The sequence below is a fragment of the Ranitomeya imitator genome, chromosome 8 (assembly GCF_032444005.1).
Source record: "Ranitomeya imitator isolate aRanImi1 chromosome 8, aRanImi1.pri, whole genome shotgun sequence".
NCBI classification, from domain to species: domain Eukaryota; kingdom Metazoa; phylum Chordata; class Amphibia; order Anura; family Dendrobatidae; genus Ranitomeya; species Ranitomeya imitator.
In genome coordinates, this window is record NC_091289.1 from 200,426,762 (window position 1) to 200,448,678 (window position 21,917).

At 50.0% G+C, this 21,917-nt stretch overlaps 1 protein-coding gene across 2 annotated transcripts; it reads right to left on the reverse strand.

Moving 5' to 3' along the window:
• Positions 1–562: 562 nt before the first annotated feature.
• KIF2C (kinesin family member 2C) lies at positions 563–21,689 on the reverse strand. Of its 2 annotated transcripts, XM_069735836.1 has the most exons (22): positions 21,426–21,668; positions 13,639–13,733; positions 12,692–12,799; positions 10,705–10,750; positions 9,110–9,148; positions 7,535–7,648; positions 7,336–7,440; positions 7,165–7,265; positions 6,750–6,845; positions 6,459–6,513; positions 6,218–6,380; positions 6,062–6,152; positions 5,796–5,859; positions 5,586–5,677; positions 5,353–5,495; positions 4,906–5,110; positions 4,364–4,474; positions 4,066–4,133; positions 3,669–3,780; positions 3,285–3,398; positions 2,656–2,779; positions 563–1,002 (listed from the first exon to the last, which is right to left on the reverse strand). In XM_069735836.1, the coding sequence occupies exons 1-22, from the start codon at positions 21,484–21,486 to the stop codon at positions 917–919; spliced, it is 2,193 nt and encodes a 730-aa protein (XP_069591937.1). In that variant the 5' UTR covers positions 21,487–21,668; the 3' UTR covers positions 563–916. The 2 variants fall into 2 exon arrangements, with proteins under 2 accessions (XP_069591937.1, XP_069591938.1); XM_069735837.1 differs by lacking the exon at positions 9,110–9,148 and having other exon boundaries at positions 21,426–21,689.
• Between the last annotated feature and the right edge of the window lie 228 nt (positions 21,690–21,917).

The window sequence follows — 21,917 nt, forward strand, 5'->3', positions numbered from 1 at the left end:
CAGAGCAAAGTACTGCAGTGCGCAGGCGCCAGACATCTGACCTTTCCCTGCGCACTGCAGTACTTTGCTCTGCCCTCAACAGGGAGGATAAAGTACGCCTGCGCCGGAGCGTGAAGACAAGAGGAGGTCGTCATCCTATGAAGATGGGAGGCACTGGACCACAACGCCCATTGGATCGGACCGCAGCGGGACCGCCCCTGGGTGAGTATAATCTAATCTCTTTCTCATATTTCAGGTTACAGCATTACAGAATGCGGTAGATAAGCCCCTGATGACGGTGGGCTTAGGTTCCCTTTAAATGGAGCATCGTGGTCAGACATTCAATGTCCAGGGAAGCGATTGAAGCCGGTGCACTCTGTTGCTTCAGTCCACAGCCCCTGCAAGAAAGGAGGTCATTGTTTGGTAATGGTTGAGAGGTGCAGTGAGTTGCTGACTTAGCGGACTGTCCCGCTGGAGCTGGGGTCTCCACACTCAGATCCTCCATCCCTTCTCCATCTCCTTATGAGGCAGTGGACAGACAGATAAAGGGACGGTCACATTTTTCCATAAGACATGACATCAGTAATATTCAAATTTTTATTGTTCAATATTATTAAAATATTCTGGTGTCACTAGTCAGATAGACAACTTAAAAACTGTACATTATAGTCCAAACACCAAGGAACCCTGGGGCCTGACCTGCCCCTGATAGTGGCCATATGACTGCAGATCCTGAACACAGGGAGCACTACAATGCTACAAAAAAAAAAAAGCTCCACATCTGGAAGCAGCTTACCCGGCGTCATCCCACCCAGCGGTCAGAGCATTGTAGGGGGATCTGCAGTCAGTGGGGTCTATGCACTCATTAGAAACATTAAAGTAGGCCACATGCCATTAATAATCAGGACGATATTACAGGGGTCCGAGGGCAGCACTTTTATTTCGTCGATTTCCTCTTCCTGCAGATCTGCTTGCTGGCCAGTTCCTCCATCTGCATTGCTAAACGCAGCGACGCCACATTCTCTGTGGAAGATGACAAAGTGCAAATTATCAGTGTACGGGGCGGCAGTGAACTTCTCCGGACAGGTCGGCAATTGTAGTCAAGCAACAGCTCAGGTTTTAGATCCTAACTATTAAAACTTTTGCTTTACAGCTCCGGTACTTTCATATTCTCATTTTAAAAGCTACATAGTCCACATTCACAGCAGTTTTATTATGGAAATTGACAATTCCGGTCACAGTTCTGGCAAGTGGTGGGACTGACCGCTCAGCTCAAGGATTGTCATGACCCTCAAAGCTCCCACAATGCACTGAGGTCTATCCAGAAACTGCAAAATCTGGACTGCAGCTTTAAATGTGAATGGAGAATAGCGAGTCATGACACTCAGGACAACAAAAGGTTAATGAAAAGTGTTTAGAGTTCATTCTCCAATTCCCTTATACAGGGGGGTATTTTTGGTCTCCGAGGCAGTGGGCTCTGATGCTATAAGGAGGGGCAGCTTTGACTTTGCAGCATCAAAGATCCGGCCAGGGCAGCACTCTTTTCTATATAGCTTGTAAATGCTGCACTCCTTGGCACTGGGAAGACTGCAGAGGTGGCCAGTAACCTAGGTAACACTGTAAATTATAGAATTAAAAAACCCTATTAAACAATCTTCAAAGTTTTTAAGAAAGGGTAGACTGCAAAGTTGCAGTTTTTTACTAGTACTTATTAGTAACTTATTTTATTCATTTAAATCCTTCATTGCACACATAGGAGTCCAGTGGGCGGTCCTATTCGTGACTGACAGCCATCTCTACATGCAGTGTCGCAGCCAAGACTGTCAACCACTGAAACATGAACATTTTACCCCATGTGTTCCTACAAAATGTGGATGTGCTCAGCTCCTGCGGATCAGACACCAGGTAACGTGACCGCCTCCCTTTAAGCTGGTGATTTACGCACTTGCAGTATAAGGGTATGTGCACACGTAGAATGATCCTCTGCGGATTTTTCCACAGATTTACCGTGGTTTTTGTGCGGATTCCACTGGTTTTCCACATACACCTGCGGTTTTCTATTATGGAGCAGGTGTAAAACCGCTTCGGATTCCGCACAAAGAATTGACATGCTGCAGATTGTAAACTGCGGCGTTTCTGCGTGTTTTTTACTGCAGCATGTGCACTGCGGATTGCGTTTCCCATAGGTTTACATTGTACTGTAAACGCATGGGAAACCGCTGAAGATCCGCAGCAAAATCCGCAGCGTGTGAACATAGCCTAAGATCGGCTGCTCCGACTTCCAGTTCTATAAAGGCAGCCTGCAGTGCAAAGAATGGGAGATTTTCATTCTGGCTCCAATGGCTGCGGCCAAGGTCACGTATACACAATCATTGTGTTTATTTCTTATTCATTCACTGATCCCGTTACATTTTGCTGACAATTTGTAACATTGTAAGTTGACGTTTTCAGCTACATTGAGTAGCCATGGTCACTAGCGACAAACCTCCATTCTTTTAAACTGCAGGCTGAAATTGGGGGACTGGAGAATAGAGCAAACAAGCAGCGTCCACAGTGACTTCAGATTTTCAGGACTATATTTAAGCCAAGGTCTAATAGACCCTTAATAAGACCCCCCCCATACATGAACCAACACTGCAGGTTGTACAGATGTCTCTCGGACCCTGTGAGACTTACCACTGAGTGCCATGAACACCTTGGTGCCTTCTTGGAGGAGATATTCTAATTGTGACACAAACGCCTCCATGTCGTAATCCGGCTGCTCCGTCATCTCCAACAGTTTAGACCATTCTGGTCCTTTCTGCAATGAGACGCAGCTGAACATTAGCATGGAGACAGACAGACCACCGTGCCACGCTGCATGTGCTGCCGAGGGGAGACCGCTTTATACATATGCAAGAGCAGAAACGTCATCTCCTGGCCGAGTGTAGAGGGGGCGCACAGAGCGGCCCTTACTCCGGAGGGCTCGGCCTGCATTACAGCGTATACATATGAAAAGCCTCAATGTATTGCCTAGTTTACCCTGTGGGGGCGCTACAGGGAAGCTGAAAACTTGCAGGGAGACTTCTCCATTGATTACAGATCTCTGGGAAAAGCTTGGGGTCTGAGCAATGAAGGTGCATAGCCAAGGGAACCCAAGGAGCACAGCTGTGCAGGGATCTACACCTGAATGCAGCAGAATACATTATAAAATGGGATGCAGCATTGGGGACCACGAGTTCTAAGATCAGGTGCCAGAAGTTGTTCCCTCAGCCATCCCTTTAGTTTACGGGTCAGTGTATCCCAGTAAGGGGGGGGGAACATACCTGCATCATGTCCCTCAGCTCCTCCACCGTCTTCTCCTCCAGCTCCCCGATACGGCTCATCGCTGCCTGGAAACTGTTCATGTGGGATGAAAGTTCCTCATCGTTCAGCGACAGCTAAAAAAGAGAACGTAAATCACCAAAAACCGAATCTAGAAGAGATTTGCCTGCTTGTGCAACGATCCATCCACACCAAGCAGATGCAGAACCCTCGTAGAGCTGGGTCACAACATACAAGACATTTGTACCAATTCCAAAAACCCCACAAGTGTCAGGTTTACACTCCTTGCTGCATCAGTCTCATACACTGTATCTGAGACGTCACCAACATCTGAAGTCGGCCGAACACTTCCGGAGATTCTCATTATGACGCTCAGCGTCACTCACGTTGTCCGAGCACTCGGATTCCTCCAGTCTGGATTGAGAGTCGACTCCGTTCTCAGTTTCCATCTGTGGATTATTGGCATCGTCTGCGCTGTGTGGACTCAGCTCCTTCACTCTGGGTAGGAAAGTACTCTGTGATTAATACCTTTGTGCACTGATGCTGTGGGGAGGTGTCCAACAGAGGGGCAGACATCAGCTGCCAGTTGGGGGCGCTCCCTGCAGGAGGACTATACTGCTCCCAATGATTGCTGCATATATCTGAGAAGCAAAATTAGCTCAGTGCAAGGAACAAAGCTGCAAAACCTATGGATAAAGCACAAGCAATATCCTGCAGTCCCTCTGCCATCTGCTCACACAAGGATATGAAAGCCATCATCTGATCTACACGCAGAGCGCTTACCTGTCAGCGTATCGCAGTGTGTTCAGTGTGTACTCGCAAGAGTTAAACCCAGGAGAAAGCATCGCTATCTGAAAATAAAAAGGAGAGGTGCATGTATACTGCTTTACTAACATGAGAAGAAAAGTTATGGCAGCTGAGGAAAACCTCACTGACAGCAAGCAGAGCTCCTGAAAACAGTGAGACCGTGGGCTGATGCAGGCATGTGCAATGCAGCCCAAGCTGCAGAAAGTCCCTTTAATGCCCACATGAGGCCTCATCAGATCAGTGATGGCCGCAGTATCAGACGGGCGTCTCTTACCATGCAGGTCCGAGAGTTCTCTCCAATAAAGGAATCGCGCAGGATCTGGGTGAGTTTACTCTCTCGGAATGGGGTGTGCGCTTTATTCTGTCCCAGAGCTCGGATACATTCCTGCAAGAAATGGCAGCGGTAAGTCACAGAAAACAGTGACCCGAGCACAAAACCGCAGAGCAGCAGATAAGGCTACGTTCACATTTGCGTTGTGCGGGGCTGCGTCGGCAACGCACATTGCAAACAAGAGCGCATGCAAAACGCATATTTTTGCGACGCATGAGTCTTTTTTTGCCGGATTTTGGACGAAAAAAAAAAAAGCATCTTGCTGCGTCCTCTGCGGCCTAACGCTTGCGGCAAAAAAACGCATGCATCGCAAAACGCATGCAAACGCATGTCCATGCGCCCCCATGTTAAATATAGGGGCGCATGCGTCGCCGAGGCTGCGCCCGACAGAACGCAAATGTGAACGTAGCCTAAACGAGGCTGACCGGCCCTTTAAATCCACCATACACGGCCCCCTAAATATATAGTCTCCGTTGTTTCATTACCTTCAGTGCCAGTAAGCTACGGTTGATCTCCGCTCCTTCCATGCGGGTGGTGCGGTCGGCGCTGGATGTATCGGCTCCTCGCTCGTTCCCAGCCAGATCCACCAGAGAGAACTTGCCGTGGAGCCGTCCCCTTCTCCGCAGGATGATCTGTAAGCAGGCATGGGAGCGCGAGGAGCTGCTGTTTGCAAATGTCTGACCGGAAGTTCTGTGAAAAAGGAAATGTCAGAATCCATCACTGAGCAGGAGCATCCAACGTTCAGGGATTGCACCAGGAGCAGTTCTGTAATATTGGGACAAGTCTACAATCTGCGGACTGACACCACAGGCCGCTATCAGCCTGAACCTTGTGTGAGGTGGTGCAACATTGGAGGAAGGAAGAAAAAAAAAAAAAAATCACTTATGCAATTCTCTGCAATGTTAAGGCATTCTGTCTCACATGGCGCTCACCTGCAGGCACTGCCAATTTCTAGCATTTTGAAGACGTCCTCTGCACAGGCGACCTCCTTCTCCACCAGTCCCACCACCTGCACCTCCTGCTTTGCATCCTCCAGGACCCGGAGCTTCGCTTTTTTATTAAGAAGATCGAACACCTGAAGTACAAAAGCTTCCGGTCACCTGAAGTAAAGATCCAAAGGAACAGCAGACTGACGGGAAACGGCAAGACCCCTCTAACAACCCACCTTTCCATTGTAGATCTCAAAGAAGGTCACAAACACCCCCAGATCCAGATCCCTGTACCGGGGCTGAGAGAGCAGGAGGAAGACATCTCGTGCTGCAGAGAAGCACAGAATGAGGCTCAGTTCACAACTGACAGGACTACAATACCCAGCATGCACTACCCCTCAGAGTGCAAAACTCAGGAACGCGAATCATTAAGTTTGTGCACTTACATGCGAACGCATAGACGCCTTTGGTGACATTCTGACTCTTCCCCATGAAGTCGCCTCCCATTGTCTACAGAGAAGGGAACAAGTCAACATGAAAAGGACCTTTCTTCTCTTCCTGGGACAGATCTGGTGGCGTGGAGCTGCAGGACCACCGACGCCTGAGGGTCCATGCTCCTGCCAAGAAGACCTCGTGCGTGCCCCTCACCATCCACCTCCCACCCGACATGCACATGGCAGGCCTCCGCTTACAAGGTGGAGTCCATACTCACATGCGTTTTACCGCTCCCAGTTTGGCCGTAAGCAAAACAAGTGGCTTTCCCTCCTTCGAAGATGGACTGGACCAGAGGTCGAGCTGTGAACCTGGAGGCGACAGACGTGTGACTTCCAGGTCACAGGTAGCGGGCCGGCCGCCTGCGCCATCTTACCTATACACCATGTCATTAGAAGAGCTCTCGTCGAATGTGTAGTCGAAGCGGAAGGCCTGGTTCTCCAGGTACTTGGTCAGATCCACCTTCAGCTTTGGCTCGTGCACCAGGACGACACTTTTACTGGGGACAGTAATGATATCGATCTCCTTCCTACCCAGTTCTGGGGAAAACAAAGGGAAGGTCATCAGCAGTGATCTAACCAAGACCACCATGTCCACGGCAAGGAAAAGGCACCGACCTTGTTTGTTTAGTGGCCGCTTCCTTACGCAAACACAGATACGACGTTCATCTGCCTGAAAGAAACGATCAGATCACAAGATGCAGAGAGACGGGCGGTATTCACACAGCGCAGAAGAGGCCAGAGGATGGAAGCAAGGAACGTCCGCAACAAGCCTGCAGCCCCCCAGGTTATATCAGGACTGGAGTGTTATAAGAGGGGCTGGTATCATACAGGTATAGAGGGGTCTGAGCAGTGCAGGCATGTGATGTACAGTTGTGTTCCGGGGGCAGCGCCGCCGTTTGCTCTTACCAGGTCGTCCATGCTGAGTCTCTGACAATCTAGAGTTGCTCTGAACTCTTTGATCATTTTCCCGAATTCCCAGTTTGGGACACTGGTGTCATAATCCTGTGCACAAGAAAGCAGTGACATGAGATGAGTGCATCGTTGACGTCCAGGCCTGGTGGTCACCCGCTGTACGGTCATGATGGTGGACGTCCGCTGTACGGTCATGATGGTGGATGCCCGCTGTACGGTCATGTATACACCCCTCCCGCTGGTGACCGTTCACACACCGCAAATCTACCATCTCATCAGTAGGAACAGAGAATTTTTCTGTCTTATATGAAACTACCCCGAGATCAGTGTCGCTGGAAGTGTCAGGTGTGGGGGAGGGGAGATAATCTAATGTTAATAGTCGTCCCCCGCCGTGCTGCAGCCACCGCACCTGTGCACGCCTGCTCCGCAGCTCGGTGTTCTGCGCTCGCTGCTCCTCTCGTTTACTTTTCATTTTTTCCATTTCTTTCACTATATTGGATTTTCTTCTACCTGGAAAAAAATTACATAAATTTGTTGATTTCCCGGCAGGCGCCTCCATCTCACGGCTCCCGATTGTCACCTTGATTGTTCTTCGCATTAGAGCAGGTGGACTCGGCCTCAGTCACTCGCGGTAGAAGCCGTTGCTCGCCGATGCTGCTCAGCTTGGTGGATCGTGTTCTTACACCTGGGGGTGAGGATCCAGACATCACGCACAGCGCGATTGCTGAAAATACCCAACAGCTTTACCGCAATGACGCTGGAGACCGAACGCGACTCACCAGCATTGAGGTTGGGCTGCTTGGCGGGCTGCGGCGTCGCCTCCACCTCCATCTCCTGGTCCGCCAGGAGAGTCTCCGGAATGGCGGTCATCCTACTGGAGCGTCCTCGCAGAGCTGAAACACCACCGTGGACAATTAACACATTACATGTAGACAAGTGCTCCGACACCAGCAAGAAACGCGAGAACCGTGGTGGGGGATGGGACACCGGATTAGAGACATGGCAGCACATGGGAGTAGACCGAGATTAAGAGGTGTAGAAAAGTGTAAGTCCCAAACAGCGAGGAGACGGACGCCATTAGTGATTCTGTGATTACAGGAGCAGGGACCAACGTGAATCCAACAAGTCCTTGTACTGAACCAGAGTGACGCTGCCTCCGCTCACAGCCCTGCCCGATGCCATACCCTCCAGAGCTGCGCTCCCAACCCTGCCCAGTGCCATACCCTCCAGAGCTGAGCTCCCAACCCTGCCCGATGCCATACCCTCCAGAGCTGCGCTCTCAACCCTGCCCGGTGCCATACCCTCCAGAGCTGCTCTCCGAACCCTGCCCGATGCCATACCCTCCAGAGCTGTGCTCTCAACCCTGCCCGGTGCCATACCCTCCAGAGCTGCTCTCCGAACCCTGCCCGATGCCATACCCTCCAGAGCTGCGCTCCCAACCCTGCCCAGTGCCATACCCTCCAGAGCTGAGCTCCCAACCCTGCCCGATGCCATACCCTCCAGAGCTGCGCCCTCAACCCTGCCCGGTGCCATACCCTCCAGAGCTGCTCTCCGAACCCTGCCAGTGACATATGTCATATCCTCCAGTCACATCCAGAGCTGCTGTTAGATAGTTTGTTACATCAGCTGTGTTCCATAGAGGAGCTGTGTGTATCACTCTCTGGGGTCAAACAGGAGGTGACAGAAAAAAATATAAATGTAAAAGCAGAATTGTGAATGCAGCTCTGGATGTGATTAGAGTGACCCCATGAAAGGGTTGCAGTGCAGCTGGATGGTGCACATCTCAGGCTTTTCTTCCCCTTCCAGAGATTGTGCTGCGCCCCATCCCAGGTATCCTGCCCTGAAGGCACCTTATGGGGGACAGTGCAGTACAGGGGTCTCAATCCAGGCACTGTGCATGCTGGGATGCTCCGACCCCAGGGTCAGTACAAGGTTTGCAGAGGATTCTGGGTATATTAAAGCTACAGATAAAACGAGAATCAGAAGTAAAAAAAAAAAAAAAAAAAAAAAAAGCCACAAAATAAAAATGTTCAGTCCCAACAGATTGATGGGCGACTGGTGGGGAAGGAGCGGCCGGAGCATTATCCAGAACCCCCCCAATAGAGACGTCCTAGCGGTCAGGGTCCCCCGGCCATGCGGTCGGGTCACCTCTCAGGATCACTGGGGTCTTCGTCAAGTCCTCTTTACATGTGATCAATGCTACGCAGCGAAGCCCGGAAGCCTCAGACATTGCAGCCGCAGCTCAGGGCAACAACAGAGAGTCGCCATTATATACCCAGTACAGGGCGGTTCTGGATAAGCGGCGGGGTGAGGAGCGGCGGCGGGGTGAGGAGCGGCCGCAGTGACCCCGTTACCTGTCGGTGCTCCACTCGCCACAGAGTTCTGTGCAGACACTTCAGGGATAAACAGAGGGGAGATCAGAGGCATGAAATATCCACTCGTCACTGTATACGGGGGTGGAGATGGGACAACAATGGGGGCCCTAACCCAGGAAGGGAATTTATATAAGGTGCCACCTTCTGCCAAGTATAAGCTTCATATTTGTGCCTGGGAAAGCTGGGTCACTAATCAGTGCTCGCCGCCTCAGAGCTCCTCGCACCTGTCTCGTAATTAGATCACTGGGCCACCATTACTGCCCCTCACCCAGCTTTCCCTGTTGATGAACCATTGCCATCACCCTGTGTGCCAGCCCATCTAGTAATGTGGGAAAGCTGGGTGACGACCCCTCTAAAGGTGCCGGATGGCAGCCATATTACTTGTCACCGAGTTTTGTAGGAAAGGACGTTCTTAGCCCCCATAATGGAAGACTAGCTGCACACCCACCCAGACCACTGACTGGCAGCCATATTGGTTCCCAGCACCCAGCTTTTTAGCAGTCCCAACTTGTGTTTAGACAGATTTGAGTCTAAAATCGGGGCAACGACCCCTGAGGGAGCATCCATGGCGGCTATATTGCCGGTCACCCAGCTTTCTGAAACCTGTACGAACACCTGATCAGGAAGAGACAACGAGTGGATTTCCTCAGTTACGATTCTAATGGCTCAGGGTAACGGGGGATGGGGGGCAGCACCCCGAAATGTCACCACATTCTGCCACAATCTATAGATTCGGGACAACCTGTGACGACAAACAGCGGGGCCAGCACAGCCAGCGCCTTTAATGGGGAAGCAGTCAAGAAACACCTATTTATAACCTGGACACACGAGACGAGGGACGGAGAGAACCGGAAGCACTGCAGCCCCCACAACACCACCTGGTGCGAGGACGAGAGCGGCTGCCTCCCCCGGGTGCAGAGACATCAGACCAAACAGGAGCAGTGTCAGACAGACGTCCCAACACCCCGGACAGCAGGAGAGTCTCAGGGTCTTCTATAAAGGGGCTTTTCCCATTTGCCTGTTTCCTGATCTCCATGTAAAGCTACAGGGGCTGGCTGGGGCTTACCTGGAATCTTCCCAGAAATGGCGCCCCCTCGCCCATGGCCATATCTGGTACTGCAGCTCCAGTGAACACCAGGCAAAGAGCGGTCAGGAGCCATTTCTGAATTTGTTGCTGGCTCGCTCTGGTAGGACACCATAGTTACAGGTGACCCAATGGGCCCAGCGGGTTCCGTGCACTAAATCAGGATCCACAGTGAAAATGGTGGCAAATCTCAGCCCGATGCAGGGAGGATATAATCAGTACTGCGCTCCGCAACTTGTCAAATTCAAGATCTGTTTGCAGTTAGCAGATCAAAATTCTGCAGCTGTTAAAATAATCTTGTGCACCCTCAACACTAAGACTTCTGAGGGTCTGTTACAGTGGATCAGTGATGTCAGCCGTCCACAATAAGCAGCCTGCAGTCCATACTGACCATGCCTCCCCCTCCCCCCCAAATATCACAGGATAAAGGGGAACCCTCCATGATGAAAGCAACAGCTGTCAACTGACTGACAGCGGGCACAGAGCTCACCTTCCTTGGGCGCAGGAATCCGGGAAATGGTTTTTCTTTTAGAATTCTGTAGAAAAGAAAGTGACACTTAGAAGCAGGGCGGGAACGCCGGCGCACCGCCCCCTCCAAGGGGGAACACCGGCGCACCGCCCCCCTCCAAGGGGGAACACCGGCGCACCGCCCCCCTCCAAGGGGGAACACCGGCGCACCGCCCCCCTCCAAGGGGGAACACCGGCGCACCGCCCCCCTCCAAGGGGGAACACCGGCGCACCGCCCCCCTCCAAGGGGGAACACCTAGCTCCTCAGAGCCAACAGATGAGGGGGTGGAGGGATGTGTCTGGGGCGGGTTCAATACAAAGGGTCTTGGTCCAGGTGATGGGGAGGGATCCCTTGGTTCAGGGATTGGAGGCAGGAAGATGGGTTTGGTGTATCCTACTTTAGCACTGATACATAGAGTCTGGGAGGCAATTAAAAAGATTAGGGGTTTGGAGCACTTGACAAATTTTTCCCCAATATGGCAAAAAAAAAAGACTACCGGAATTTGTTAAAAATGGGAGAATTTAAAAGTTGTATGAGACTGGGAATACAGTACATGGTTCAGGTGCAGGGACCGGTGCCCTTTGGAAAGTTGCAGGAGGATTATGGGCTCCCGGAGGTCTGCAGATTTCAATTGGGCAGTCTCGGCATGCTTTATGTTACGCAGAGCAAGACGATGAATATGGAGATTCACAACGATATATTGATTGATTATGTCTGCGCAGAGGGGGGAATAAAAGGGGTAGTGTCGGGCATTTATAAGGATCTAATGCATACTTTTATAAATAATTATCCTATTAGAGCACAGGGGAAATGGGAGGAGGAGTTGGGGAGGATGGAGGAAGATAAATGGGAAGTGATTATGGAATATATACCCCAATTATCGCTGAGTGAGCCGGGCAGACTCTCGCAGATATATGTGCTCCATAGAGTATATAGGACTCCTGAATGGCTGTATAGAGCGGGTCTGAGAGACTTCGGAGTGTCCTCGGGGCCGGGGGCTGGAATTCTCCATACGTTATGGCAGTGTCCGAGTCTGAACCCATACTGGACAGCGGTGCTTAATGCCATAGGAGCAGCGTATGGCTGTAGAATTGAGGGATCCTGTGGTGTGTATACTGGGATATGTGGAGGAGGTCCGGGTACATAAATATAAGGTGGCAATAGCTAGATTATTATATATTGCACAGAAACTAATCGCCAGATACTGGATAAATGAAGATCCGCTGACGTTGAGGGAATTTTTCAGACAGTCTGACTATTGTGAATATAAAAAAAAAAAAAAAAAAAAAAAAAACATTTATGTTAGAGAAAAGGCATAAGAACATTTGAGACACTGGACACCTTGGGTGGAGAGAAGATGACCCTGAACTTAGGTTATAACCTGCATTATTCGCTGCTCTTGTATGTAATGGGGGGGGGGGAGAATTTCTAAAACTAATGACCATTGCTAATCTTCTCATTGTGATTTTTGTTTTATTGCCTTGCACCTTGAATTTGGTCAAATAAAGATGTATCCGATTTAAAAAAAAAAAAAAATAAGGGGAAAACCGGCGCACCGCGCCCCCCCCCCCCCCCACTACAAGGGCGAATACTGGAGCGCCATACGCCCCCTTCCCCCTAAGAGCGAACACCGGTGCGCTGCCCCCCATACATGGTGCCCAGTATTAATACATCTGCTCCATTAGGTTCTGCTCGATGTAGGAATAAGCAGGACGCCTCCACTACAGCGCAGCCACAGACCCTCACAATGGCGGACCGTGCTTGTTGCCATCACCCCATATTTCATACTCCAATATGAGGAGTCTCCATTATATCCAACACCTGGAGGAACCTGCAGGGTAAAGGACAGGGGGTACTCCCGCGGCCCCCAGGAGATGCTGCATACAGAATATGAGATTACAGTAGTTCTGGCCCCTGTGGCCCCCACAGCGTGCACGTTACCAACCTTCCCTGAAACCAGCATCTCTACCTGGGAGGCCTCGTTCCTCTGCGGGGCCATGTTCTCCTTCACACTGGGCAGCTCGTACATCGCTTCCAGTAACTCCGGGTTCACTTTCCCCACATCCACAAATGAGATCTGCAAGAACAGGAAGATTTTAAACATCCAAGGAGCTAAGGTGAAGAGAGGGAAAAAAAAAAAAAAAAAAAGCAGGGACGGTTCCTCCAAAATAGAAAATAAACCTGGGGTCACAGGTTGGGGCAAGTCATCCCTAGAGCGGGGTCTGCAGCTCTGCACCCGCAGGACTCCGATCCGGGCGGCTAATCTTAGTACATCTGTAACTAACCGAGACGCGGCAGGTGTCCTGTTACCTCCAGTTATTTCAGGAAGCATCGCTCAGACACCCCGACATCACACGGGGCACGGACTCTGCCCCTGAAAGGCTTCCTGCACAGGTGGCCGACGTCACGGCTCCTGATACACAGGCGAGTGCCCTTTAATGACAGTCGACCATTTTCATCACTGGGGGGGTATGGCACGAGCTCAGGAGTGAAGTTACACTGCGGTGCCAGCTCAATCTCTGACTGCTGCATGTCCATGTACACTACACAATAAAGGAGGTCTCCGGAGCAGTGCAGCGCTGACACTGTAGGGCGCTGGGCACTTTGACACTGTGGCGCTGCTTTTTAGAACCCTTTCACTGTTTTTATCCTGCCCCGGGGGGGAAGGGGGGGTTGAATGGGGTCCAGTAAACCTTCCCCCATCATTAGTCTTAGGATTGGGGTCACAGAGGTCATATAAAGAAACAGTTTATTGCCATTCACACTGGTGAAGACTGGAGCTGCTGATGACCACAATGAGACACTACAGCAGCGAGACCCCTCTCTGGGGATACGGGGAAATTGTGAGAGTCCAGTATAACCTGCTGCACTACACCGGCCGTGACTACGCCGGCCGCCATTGAGCAGCACACGCACCTCCTTCCCTTTACTCGCGCTGCCTTCTTTCCATTCCACGTGCACAGACAGCCGGTCCGGGTCAACAGATGTGATGTTTGCGCTGTGAACGGCCCCTGAAATACAGAAGAGACAACACGTGACCAAAGTGGAGGCAAGAAAGATCGCAGGAAATCCTCGACCACACTGCAGTCAGGGCCGACGTGCAGAGGGCCCCCAGACTGATGACCACGAGGGTCTCCGGGGATGTCTGCTGCCCAGGAAGACACATTCCAAGTAGCCCTGCCTGGACGGTGGCTCAGGGGCTAGCCATGGGCATACTGATAGGGAATGTAGATTGTGAGCCTCGATGGGGACAGTGCTGATGACTGAAGCTGTGGAATTAATGGCGACATAAGAGTAAAATAAACAATTGTACTTTGGGCAAGGTCTGGGGGGATTCTTCGGCTGGAGGCCTCTCAGAGCTCTCCAGCCTCCTTTCGTCTCAGGCATTGCGGTATCCAGTGTCGCACTGGGCGCGTGCAGGAGAACTTCCAGGTCTGAGGCCGGCGACAGGAAGAGACGTCACACGCCGGCTTCACTATACCGGATGCAGGGATTCTTGCGTTCCACGCTACAACGCATCAGAGATTACAGCGTAGATAGGCGTCGGCGGCCCCCCACACCTGGACATCGAGGGGGAGGAGATCCTCTAATGAGAGGACAGATGCCAAGGTCTGGTCGCCTATATAAGAGCCCTGGACAAGGAAGACATCTAAGGGTACCGTCGCATTTAGCGACGCTGCAGCGATACCGACAACGATGCCGATCGCTGCAGCATCGCTGTTTGGTCGCTGGAGAGCTGTCACACAGACCGCTCTCCAGCAACCAACGATCCCGAGGTCCCTGGGTAACCAGGGTAAACATCGGGTTACTAAGCACAGGGCCGCACTTAGTAACCCGATGTTTACCCTGGTTACCATTGTAAATGTAAAAAAACAAACACTACATACTCACATTCCCGGTGTCTGGTCAGGTCCCCCGCCATCAGCTTCCCGCACTGACTAAGCGCCGGCCGTAAAGCAGAGCGGCGACGTCACCGCTGTGCTCTGCTTTACGGCTGGCCGTCGCTCACAGTCAGTGCGGGAAGCTGAAGGCGAGGGACCTGACCAGACACCGGGAATGTGAGTATGTAGTGTTTGTTTTTTTACATTTACAATGGTAACCAGGGTAAACATCGGGTTACTAAGCGCGGACCTGCGCTTAGTAACCCGATGTTTACCCTGGTTACCAGTGAAGACATCACTGGATCGGTGTCACACACGCCAATTCAGCGATGTCAGCGGGAGATCCAGCGACGAAATAAAGTCCTGGACTTTCCCCAGCGACCAACGATCTCCCAGCAGGGGCCTGATCGTTGGTCGCTGTCACGCATAATGATTTCATTAACGATATCGTTAACGATATCGTTATGTGTGACGGTACCTTAAGGTAGGACCAACCCTGTATGGTGGTAGCATGGAGATGTCAGGTTCCTCTCGCTCTGCATCTGCAGATCCCAGTAAGTACTCTGGCACTGGGCATCCATTCCCTGTGTGCAGGTTTTAGAGCCTGGTTATTCCTTCTCCCCTTTACTTGTAGGGGGACAAGGAACCTGCACCAGGAAGCAAGTCCAAGACTTCACGGAGATGTGCAGTCTGTACAAAAAAGCAGGCCTCTTCACATAAGACATTATGCAGAGTGTATAAGGTCGTTGGTGATCCCTGTATTACCTGTACACTATATAATGTCACTGGTGATCCCTGTATTATCTGTACACTGACACTATATACAGAGCTCCTGTGTATGTTACTGGTGATCACTATATTACCTGTACACTATATACAGAGCTGCTGTGTATAATGTCACTGGTAATCCCTGTATTATCTGTACACTGAAAATATATACAGAGCTCCAGTGTATAATGTCACTGGTAATCCCTGTATTATCTGTACACTGATACTATATACAGAGCTGCTGTGTATAATGTCACTGGTAATCCCTGTATTATCTGTACACTGACACTACATACAGAGCTCCAGTGTATAATGTCACTGGTGATCACTATTACCTGTACACTATATACAGAGCTAATCTGTATAATGTTACTGGTGATCACTATTACCTGTATACTATATACAGAGCTCCTGTGTATAATGTCACTGGTGATCACTGTATTACCTGTACACTGACACTATATACAGAGCTCCTGTGTATAATGTCACTGGTGATCACTGTATTACCTGTGCACGGACACTATATACAGAGCTCCTGTGTATAATCGCACTTAGTATTGTATTTTTTTATTAATGATCAGTATTGTAGTATTCGGTCACTATGTGGTGGTAACGCGGTCCAGCCATGGTGAGGCTGTATTGGTCCCTTGTATGTGCTATTTGGTCACTAAACATTATTGATGACCATGATTGAGGCGGAAACTAGTCATTGGCTTCATCTGTCGTCTGGTCTGCTACTATTCCTGCTTTTAATGTTTTTGTAAAATAATCTTGAAGCTTTACTTACTGGAGGACGTTTTGCTGGAGAATCCACTATTTTTCTCTGGTTACAATGTGTCACTTATGGCAGGTGCTGGTATCAGGGGTTGTCACATTAGGGGTCTCTGGCTACAGTGTATCACTTATTAGGGCAAGTACCGTATTGGAGGGGCGGTCACATTATAGGGGGTGGAGTCTCTGGTTACAATGTCACTTATTAGCGCAGGTGCCGGTCTCAGGGGTCACATTATTGGGGTCTCTGGTCACAATGTCACTTATTAGGGCAGGTGCCGGTGTCAGGGGTCACATTATTGGGGGTCTCTGGTCACAGTGTCCCTTATTAGGGCAGGTGCCGGTATCAGGGATCACATTATTGGGGGTCTCTGGTCACAATGTCCCTTATTAGGGCAGGTGCCGGTATCAGGGGTCACATTATTGGGGGTCTCTGGTCACAATGTCCCTTATTAGGGCTGGTCTCAGGGGTCACATTATTGGGGGTCTCTGGATACAATGTCACTTATTAGGACAGGTGCCGGTCTCAGGGGTCACATTATTGGGGGTCTCAGGATACAATGTCACTTATTAGGACAGGTGCTGCTATCAGGGGTCACATTATTGGGGGTCTCTGGTCACAATGTCCCTTATTAGGGCAGGTGCTGGTATCAGGGGTCACAGGAGGGCGTTAAACTAGAAGAAGAGGGGACGGGAAGAAAAACATTAGACTTGAACAAAGAAGACCCAGGAAAACATACTCAGAAGGGAGGTAAGAACATTTCTAAAACAATCCACAGCGAGGAGATTGGAACAAAACAAAATCCTCTAAACTGCATGCTCGCAAACGCCAGAAGCCTGACAAACAAGATGGAAGAACTAGAAGCAGAAATATCTACAGGTAACTTTGACATAGTGGGAATAACCGAGACATGGTTAGATGAAAGCTATGACTGGGCAGTTAACTTACAGGGTTACAGTCTGTTTAGAAAGGATCGTAAAAATCGGAGAGGAGGAGGGGTTTGTCTCTATGTAAAGTCTTGTCTAAAGTCCACTTTAAGGGAGGATATTAGCGAAGGGAATGAGGATGTCGAGTCCATATGGGTCGAAATTCATGGAGGGAAAAATGGTAACAAAATTCTCATTGGGGTCTGTTACAAACCCCCAAATATAACAGAAACCATGGAAAGTCTACTTCTAAAGCAGATAGATGAAGCTGCAACCCATAATGAGGTCCTGGTTATGGGGGACTTTAACTACCCGGATATTAACTGGGAAACAGAAACCTGTGAAACCCATAAAGGCAACAGGTTTCTGCTAATAACCAAGAAAAATTATCTTTCACAATTGGTGCAGAATCCAACCAGAGGAGCAGCACTTTTAGACCTAATACTATCTAATAGACCTGACAGAATAACAAATCTGCAGGTGGTCGGGCATCTAGGAAATAGCGACCACAATATTGTACAGTTTCACCTGTCTTTCACTAGGGGGACTTGTCAGGGAGTCACAAAAACACTGAACTTTAGGAAGGCAAAGTTTGAACAGCTTAGAGATGCCCTTAATCTGGTAGACTGGGACAATATCCTCAAATAAGAATACAGATAATAAATGGGAAATGTTTAAGAACATCCTAAATAGGCAGTGTAAGCGGTTTATACCTTGTGGGAATAAAAGGACTAGAAATAGGAAAAACCCAATGTGGCTAATCAAAGAAGTAAGACAGGCAATTAACAGTAAAAAGAAAGCATTTGCACTACTAAAGCAGGATGGCACCATTGAAGCTCTAAAAAACTATAGGGAGAAAAATACTTTATCTAAAAAACTAATTAAAGCTGCCAAAAAGGAAACAGAGAAGCACATTGCTAAGGAGAGTAAAACTAATCCCAAACTGTTCTTCAACTATATCAATAGTAAAAGAATAAAAACTGAAAATGTAGGCCCCTTAAAAAATAGTGAGGAAAGAATGGTTGTAGATGACGAGGAAAAAGCTAACATATTAAACACCTTCTTCTCCACGGTATTCACGGTGGAAAATGAAATGCTAGGTGAAATCCCAAGAAACAATGAAAACCCTATATTAAGGGTCACCAATCTAACCCAAGAAGAGGTGCGAAACCGGCTGAATAAGATTAAAATAGATAAATCTCCGGGTCCGGATGGCATACACCCACGAGTACTAAGAGAACTACCGTATTTTTCGGACTATAAGACGCACCGGACCATAAGACGCACCCCAAATTTGGGGTGAAAATTGCAGAAAAAAAGATTTTTTTATAACATGGGGGTCCGTCTTATTGTCCGAATTTACAGTATCTTATGGCGGTGGCAGAGCAGGGTCACAGGAGGCAAGGTGGGGTGATGCTGGGATGAGGAGGTGCTGGGATGAGAAGGTGCTGGGATCAGGAGGTGCTGGGATCAGGAGGTGCAGTGAGAGGTATGGCGTGAGAGGGGTCCCTGGCGTACCATGCAGGCTTACCTAGGTGGCAGAGGTGCGGTGGCGGGGGTGTGGCAGCAGAGGAGGCGCAGGAAGCGGGGTCCCTTTCCCCGGTATGGTGATGCAGCAGGCCCGGTATGCAGCAGAGCCGGGTGAATCCTCTTGTTATCTGTGGGCGCGGCCATCTTCCTGAGGCCGCGCGTGTGCAGATGAAGCGCTCTGCTCCCGGGGCTTCAGGAAAATGGCCGCGGGAGGCCGCGCGTGCGCAGATGGAGATCGCGGCGGCCATTTTCCTGAAGCCCCGGGAAGCAGAGCGCTCCATCTGCGCACGCGCGGCCTCCGGAAAATGGCCGCCACCACCGATAAGAGGATTCACCCGGCTCTGCTGCATACCGGGCCTGCTGCATCACCATACCGGGGATAGGGACCCCGCTTACTGCGCCTCCTCTGCCGCCACACCCCCGCAACCGCACCTCTGCCACCTAGGTAAGCCTGCATTGCGACTATTAGACGCACCCCCCATTTTCCCCCCTTTTTTGGGGGGGAAAAAGTGCGTCTTTTAGTCCGAAAAATACGGTAAGTAATGTAATAGATAAACCATTATTTCTTATTTTTAGGGACTCTATAGCGACAAGAGGTTGGTACACAAAATGAGAATGCTTGGTCTGGGGGAAAATGTGTGTAAATGGGTTAGTAACTGGCTTAGTGATAGAAAGCAGAGGGTGGTTATAAATGGTATAGTCTCTAAACTGGGTCGCTGTGACCAGTGGGGTACCGCAGGGGTCGGTATTGGGACCTGTTCTCTTCAACATATTCATTAATGATCTGGTAGAAGGTTTACACAGTAAAATATCGATATTTGCAGATGATACAAAACTATGTAAAGCAGTTAATACAAGAGAAGATAGTATTCTGCTACAGATGGATCTGGATAAGTTGGAAACTTGGGCTGAAAGGTGGCAGATGAGGTTTAACAATGATAAATGTAAGGTTATACACATGGGAAGAAGGAATCAATATCACCATTACACACTGAACGGGAAGCCACTGGGTAAATCTGACAGGGAGAAGGACTTGGGGATCCTAGTTAATGATAAACTTACCTGGAGCAGCCAGTGCCAGGCAACAGCTGCCAAGGCAAACAGGATCATGGGGTGCATTAAAAGAGGTCTGGATACACATGATGAGAGCATTATACTGCCTCTGTACAAATCCCTAGTTAGACCGCACATGGAGTACTGTGTCCAGTTTTGGGCACCGGTGCTCAGGAAGGATATAATGGAACTAGAGAGTACAAAGGAGGGCAGCAAAATTAATAAAGGGGATGGGAGAACTACAATACCCAGATAGATTAGCGAAATTAGGATTATTTAGTCTAGAAAAAAGACGACTGAGGGGCGATCTAATAACCATGTATAAGTATATAAGGGGACAATACAAATATCTCGCTGAGGATCTGTTTATACCAAGGAAGGTGACGGGCACAAGGGGGCATTCTTTGCGTCTGGAGGAGAGAAGGTTTTTCCACCAACATAGAAGAGGATTCTTTACTGTTAGGGCAGTGAGAATCTGGAATTGCTTGCCTGAGGAGGTGGTGATGGCGAACTCAGTCGAGGGGTTCAAGAGAGGCCTGGATGTCTTCCTGGAGCAGAACAATATTGTATCATACAATTATTAGGTTTTGTAGAAGGACGTAGATCTGGGGATTTATTATGATGGAATATAGGCTGAACTGGATGGACAAATGTCTTTTTTCGGCCTTACTAACTATGTTACTATGTATTATTGGGGGTCTCTGGTCACAATGTCCCTTATCAGGGCAGGTGCTGGTCTCGGGGGTCACATTATTGGGGGTCTCTGGATACAATGTCACTTATTAGGGCAGGTGCCGGTCTCAGGGGTCACATTATTGGGGGTCTCTGGATACAATGTCCCTTATCAGGGCAGGTGCTGGTCTCGGGGGTCACATTATTGGGGGTCTCTGGACGCAATGTCACTTATTAGGGCAGGTGCTGGTATCAGGGGTCACATTATTGGGGGGTCTCTGGACACAATGTCACTTATTAGGGCAGGTGCTGGTATCAGGGGTCACATTATTTGGGGTCTCTGGATACAATGTCCCTTATTAGGGCAGGTGCTGGTATCAGGGGTCACATTATTGGGGGTCTCTGGACACAATGTCACTTATTAGGGCAGGTGCTGGTATCAGGGGTCACATTATTTGGGGTCTCTGGATACAATGTCCCTTATTAGGGCAGGTGCTGGTATCAGGGGTCACATTATTTGGGGTCTCTGGATACAATGTCACTTATTAGGGCAGGTGCCGGTCTCAGGGGTCACATTATTGGGGGTCTCTGGATACAATGTCACTTATTAGGGCAGGTGCTGGTATCAGGGGTCACAATATTGGGGGGTCTCTGGACACAATGTCACTTATTAGGGCAGGTGCCGGTCTCAGGGGTCACATTATTGGGGGTCTCTGGACACAATGTCACTTATTAGGGCAGGTGCCGGTCTCAGGGGTCACATTATTGGGGGTCTCTGGATACAATGTCCCTTATTAGGGCAGGTGTCGGTATCAGGGGTCACATTATTGGGGGTCTCTGGACACAATGTCCCTTATTAGGGCAGGTGCCGGTCTCAGGGGTCACATTATTGGGGGTCTCTGGACACAATGTATCCCCTATTATGGCCGCTCCCGCACACGGCGCCACCTGGCGGCAGCCATTGTATCAGCACAGCCAGTCAGGTGTCAGAGGCGCTGCAGTCCGTCACCGGGAGCCAATGGACGCCGGGAACAGGGGCGGGACACGGTTTGAATTTCGCCCACCCCGTTCTGAGAGCAGACGGTGCCGGTCAGAACTCACCATTGCTCCGCATAATCTTGATAACCAGGCCGTTCACCAGTCTTCTCGACAACAGCTCCATGACGACTCACCGACAGCACACCGCCAACTGCGAGCAAGAAGAGAGTGAAAGAACCAAGGAGCGCTCCGTGTGACACCGTGCACCGTGTCCGCCGCCGCCTGCCCCTGCCCCTGCCTCGTCCGGTGACGGCTATGGCCGCTCTGCAGCACCGTAACCTCCCGGAAAACCCGCCGCCACTTTTTAAACAAGACACGCCCCCTGATACGTCATGACGCATGGCGTCTCGTAACTACAACCGATGAAACGCATGCGCAGAGTCATGGTATCCATCCTAGGGAACGGTACGGACAGGACACAGACAGACACTCAGACAGAGCCGGAGCGGAGCGGCCTCATCTGAGGAACCGATATTGTGCATTTATAACCGGTGCCCCATAATAAAGACAGAAGAGCCCCCACAGTGCCCCATAATAAAAACAGGAGAGCCCCCA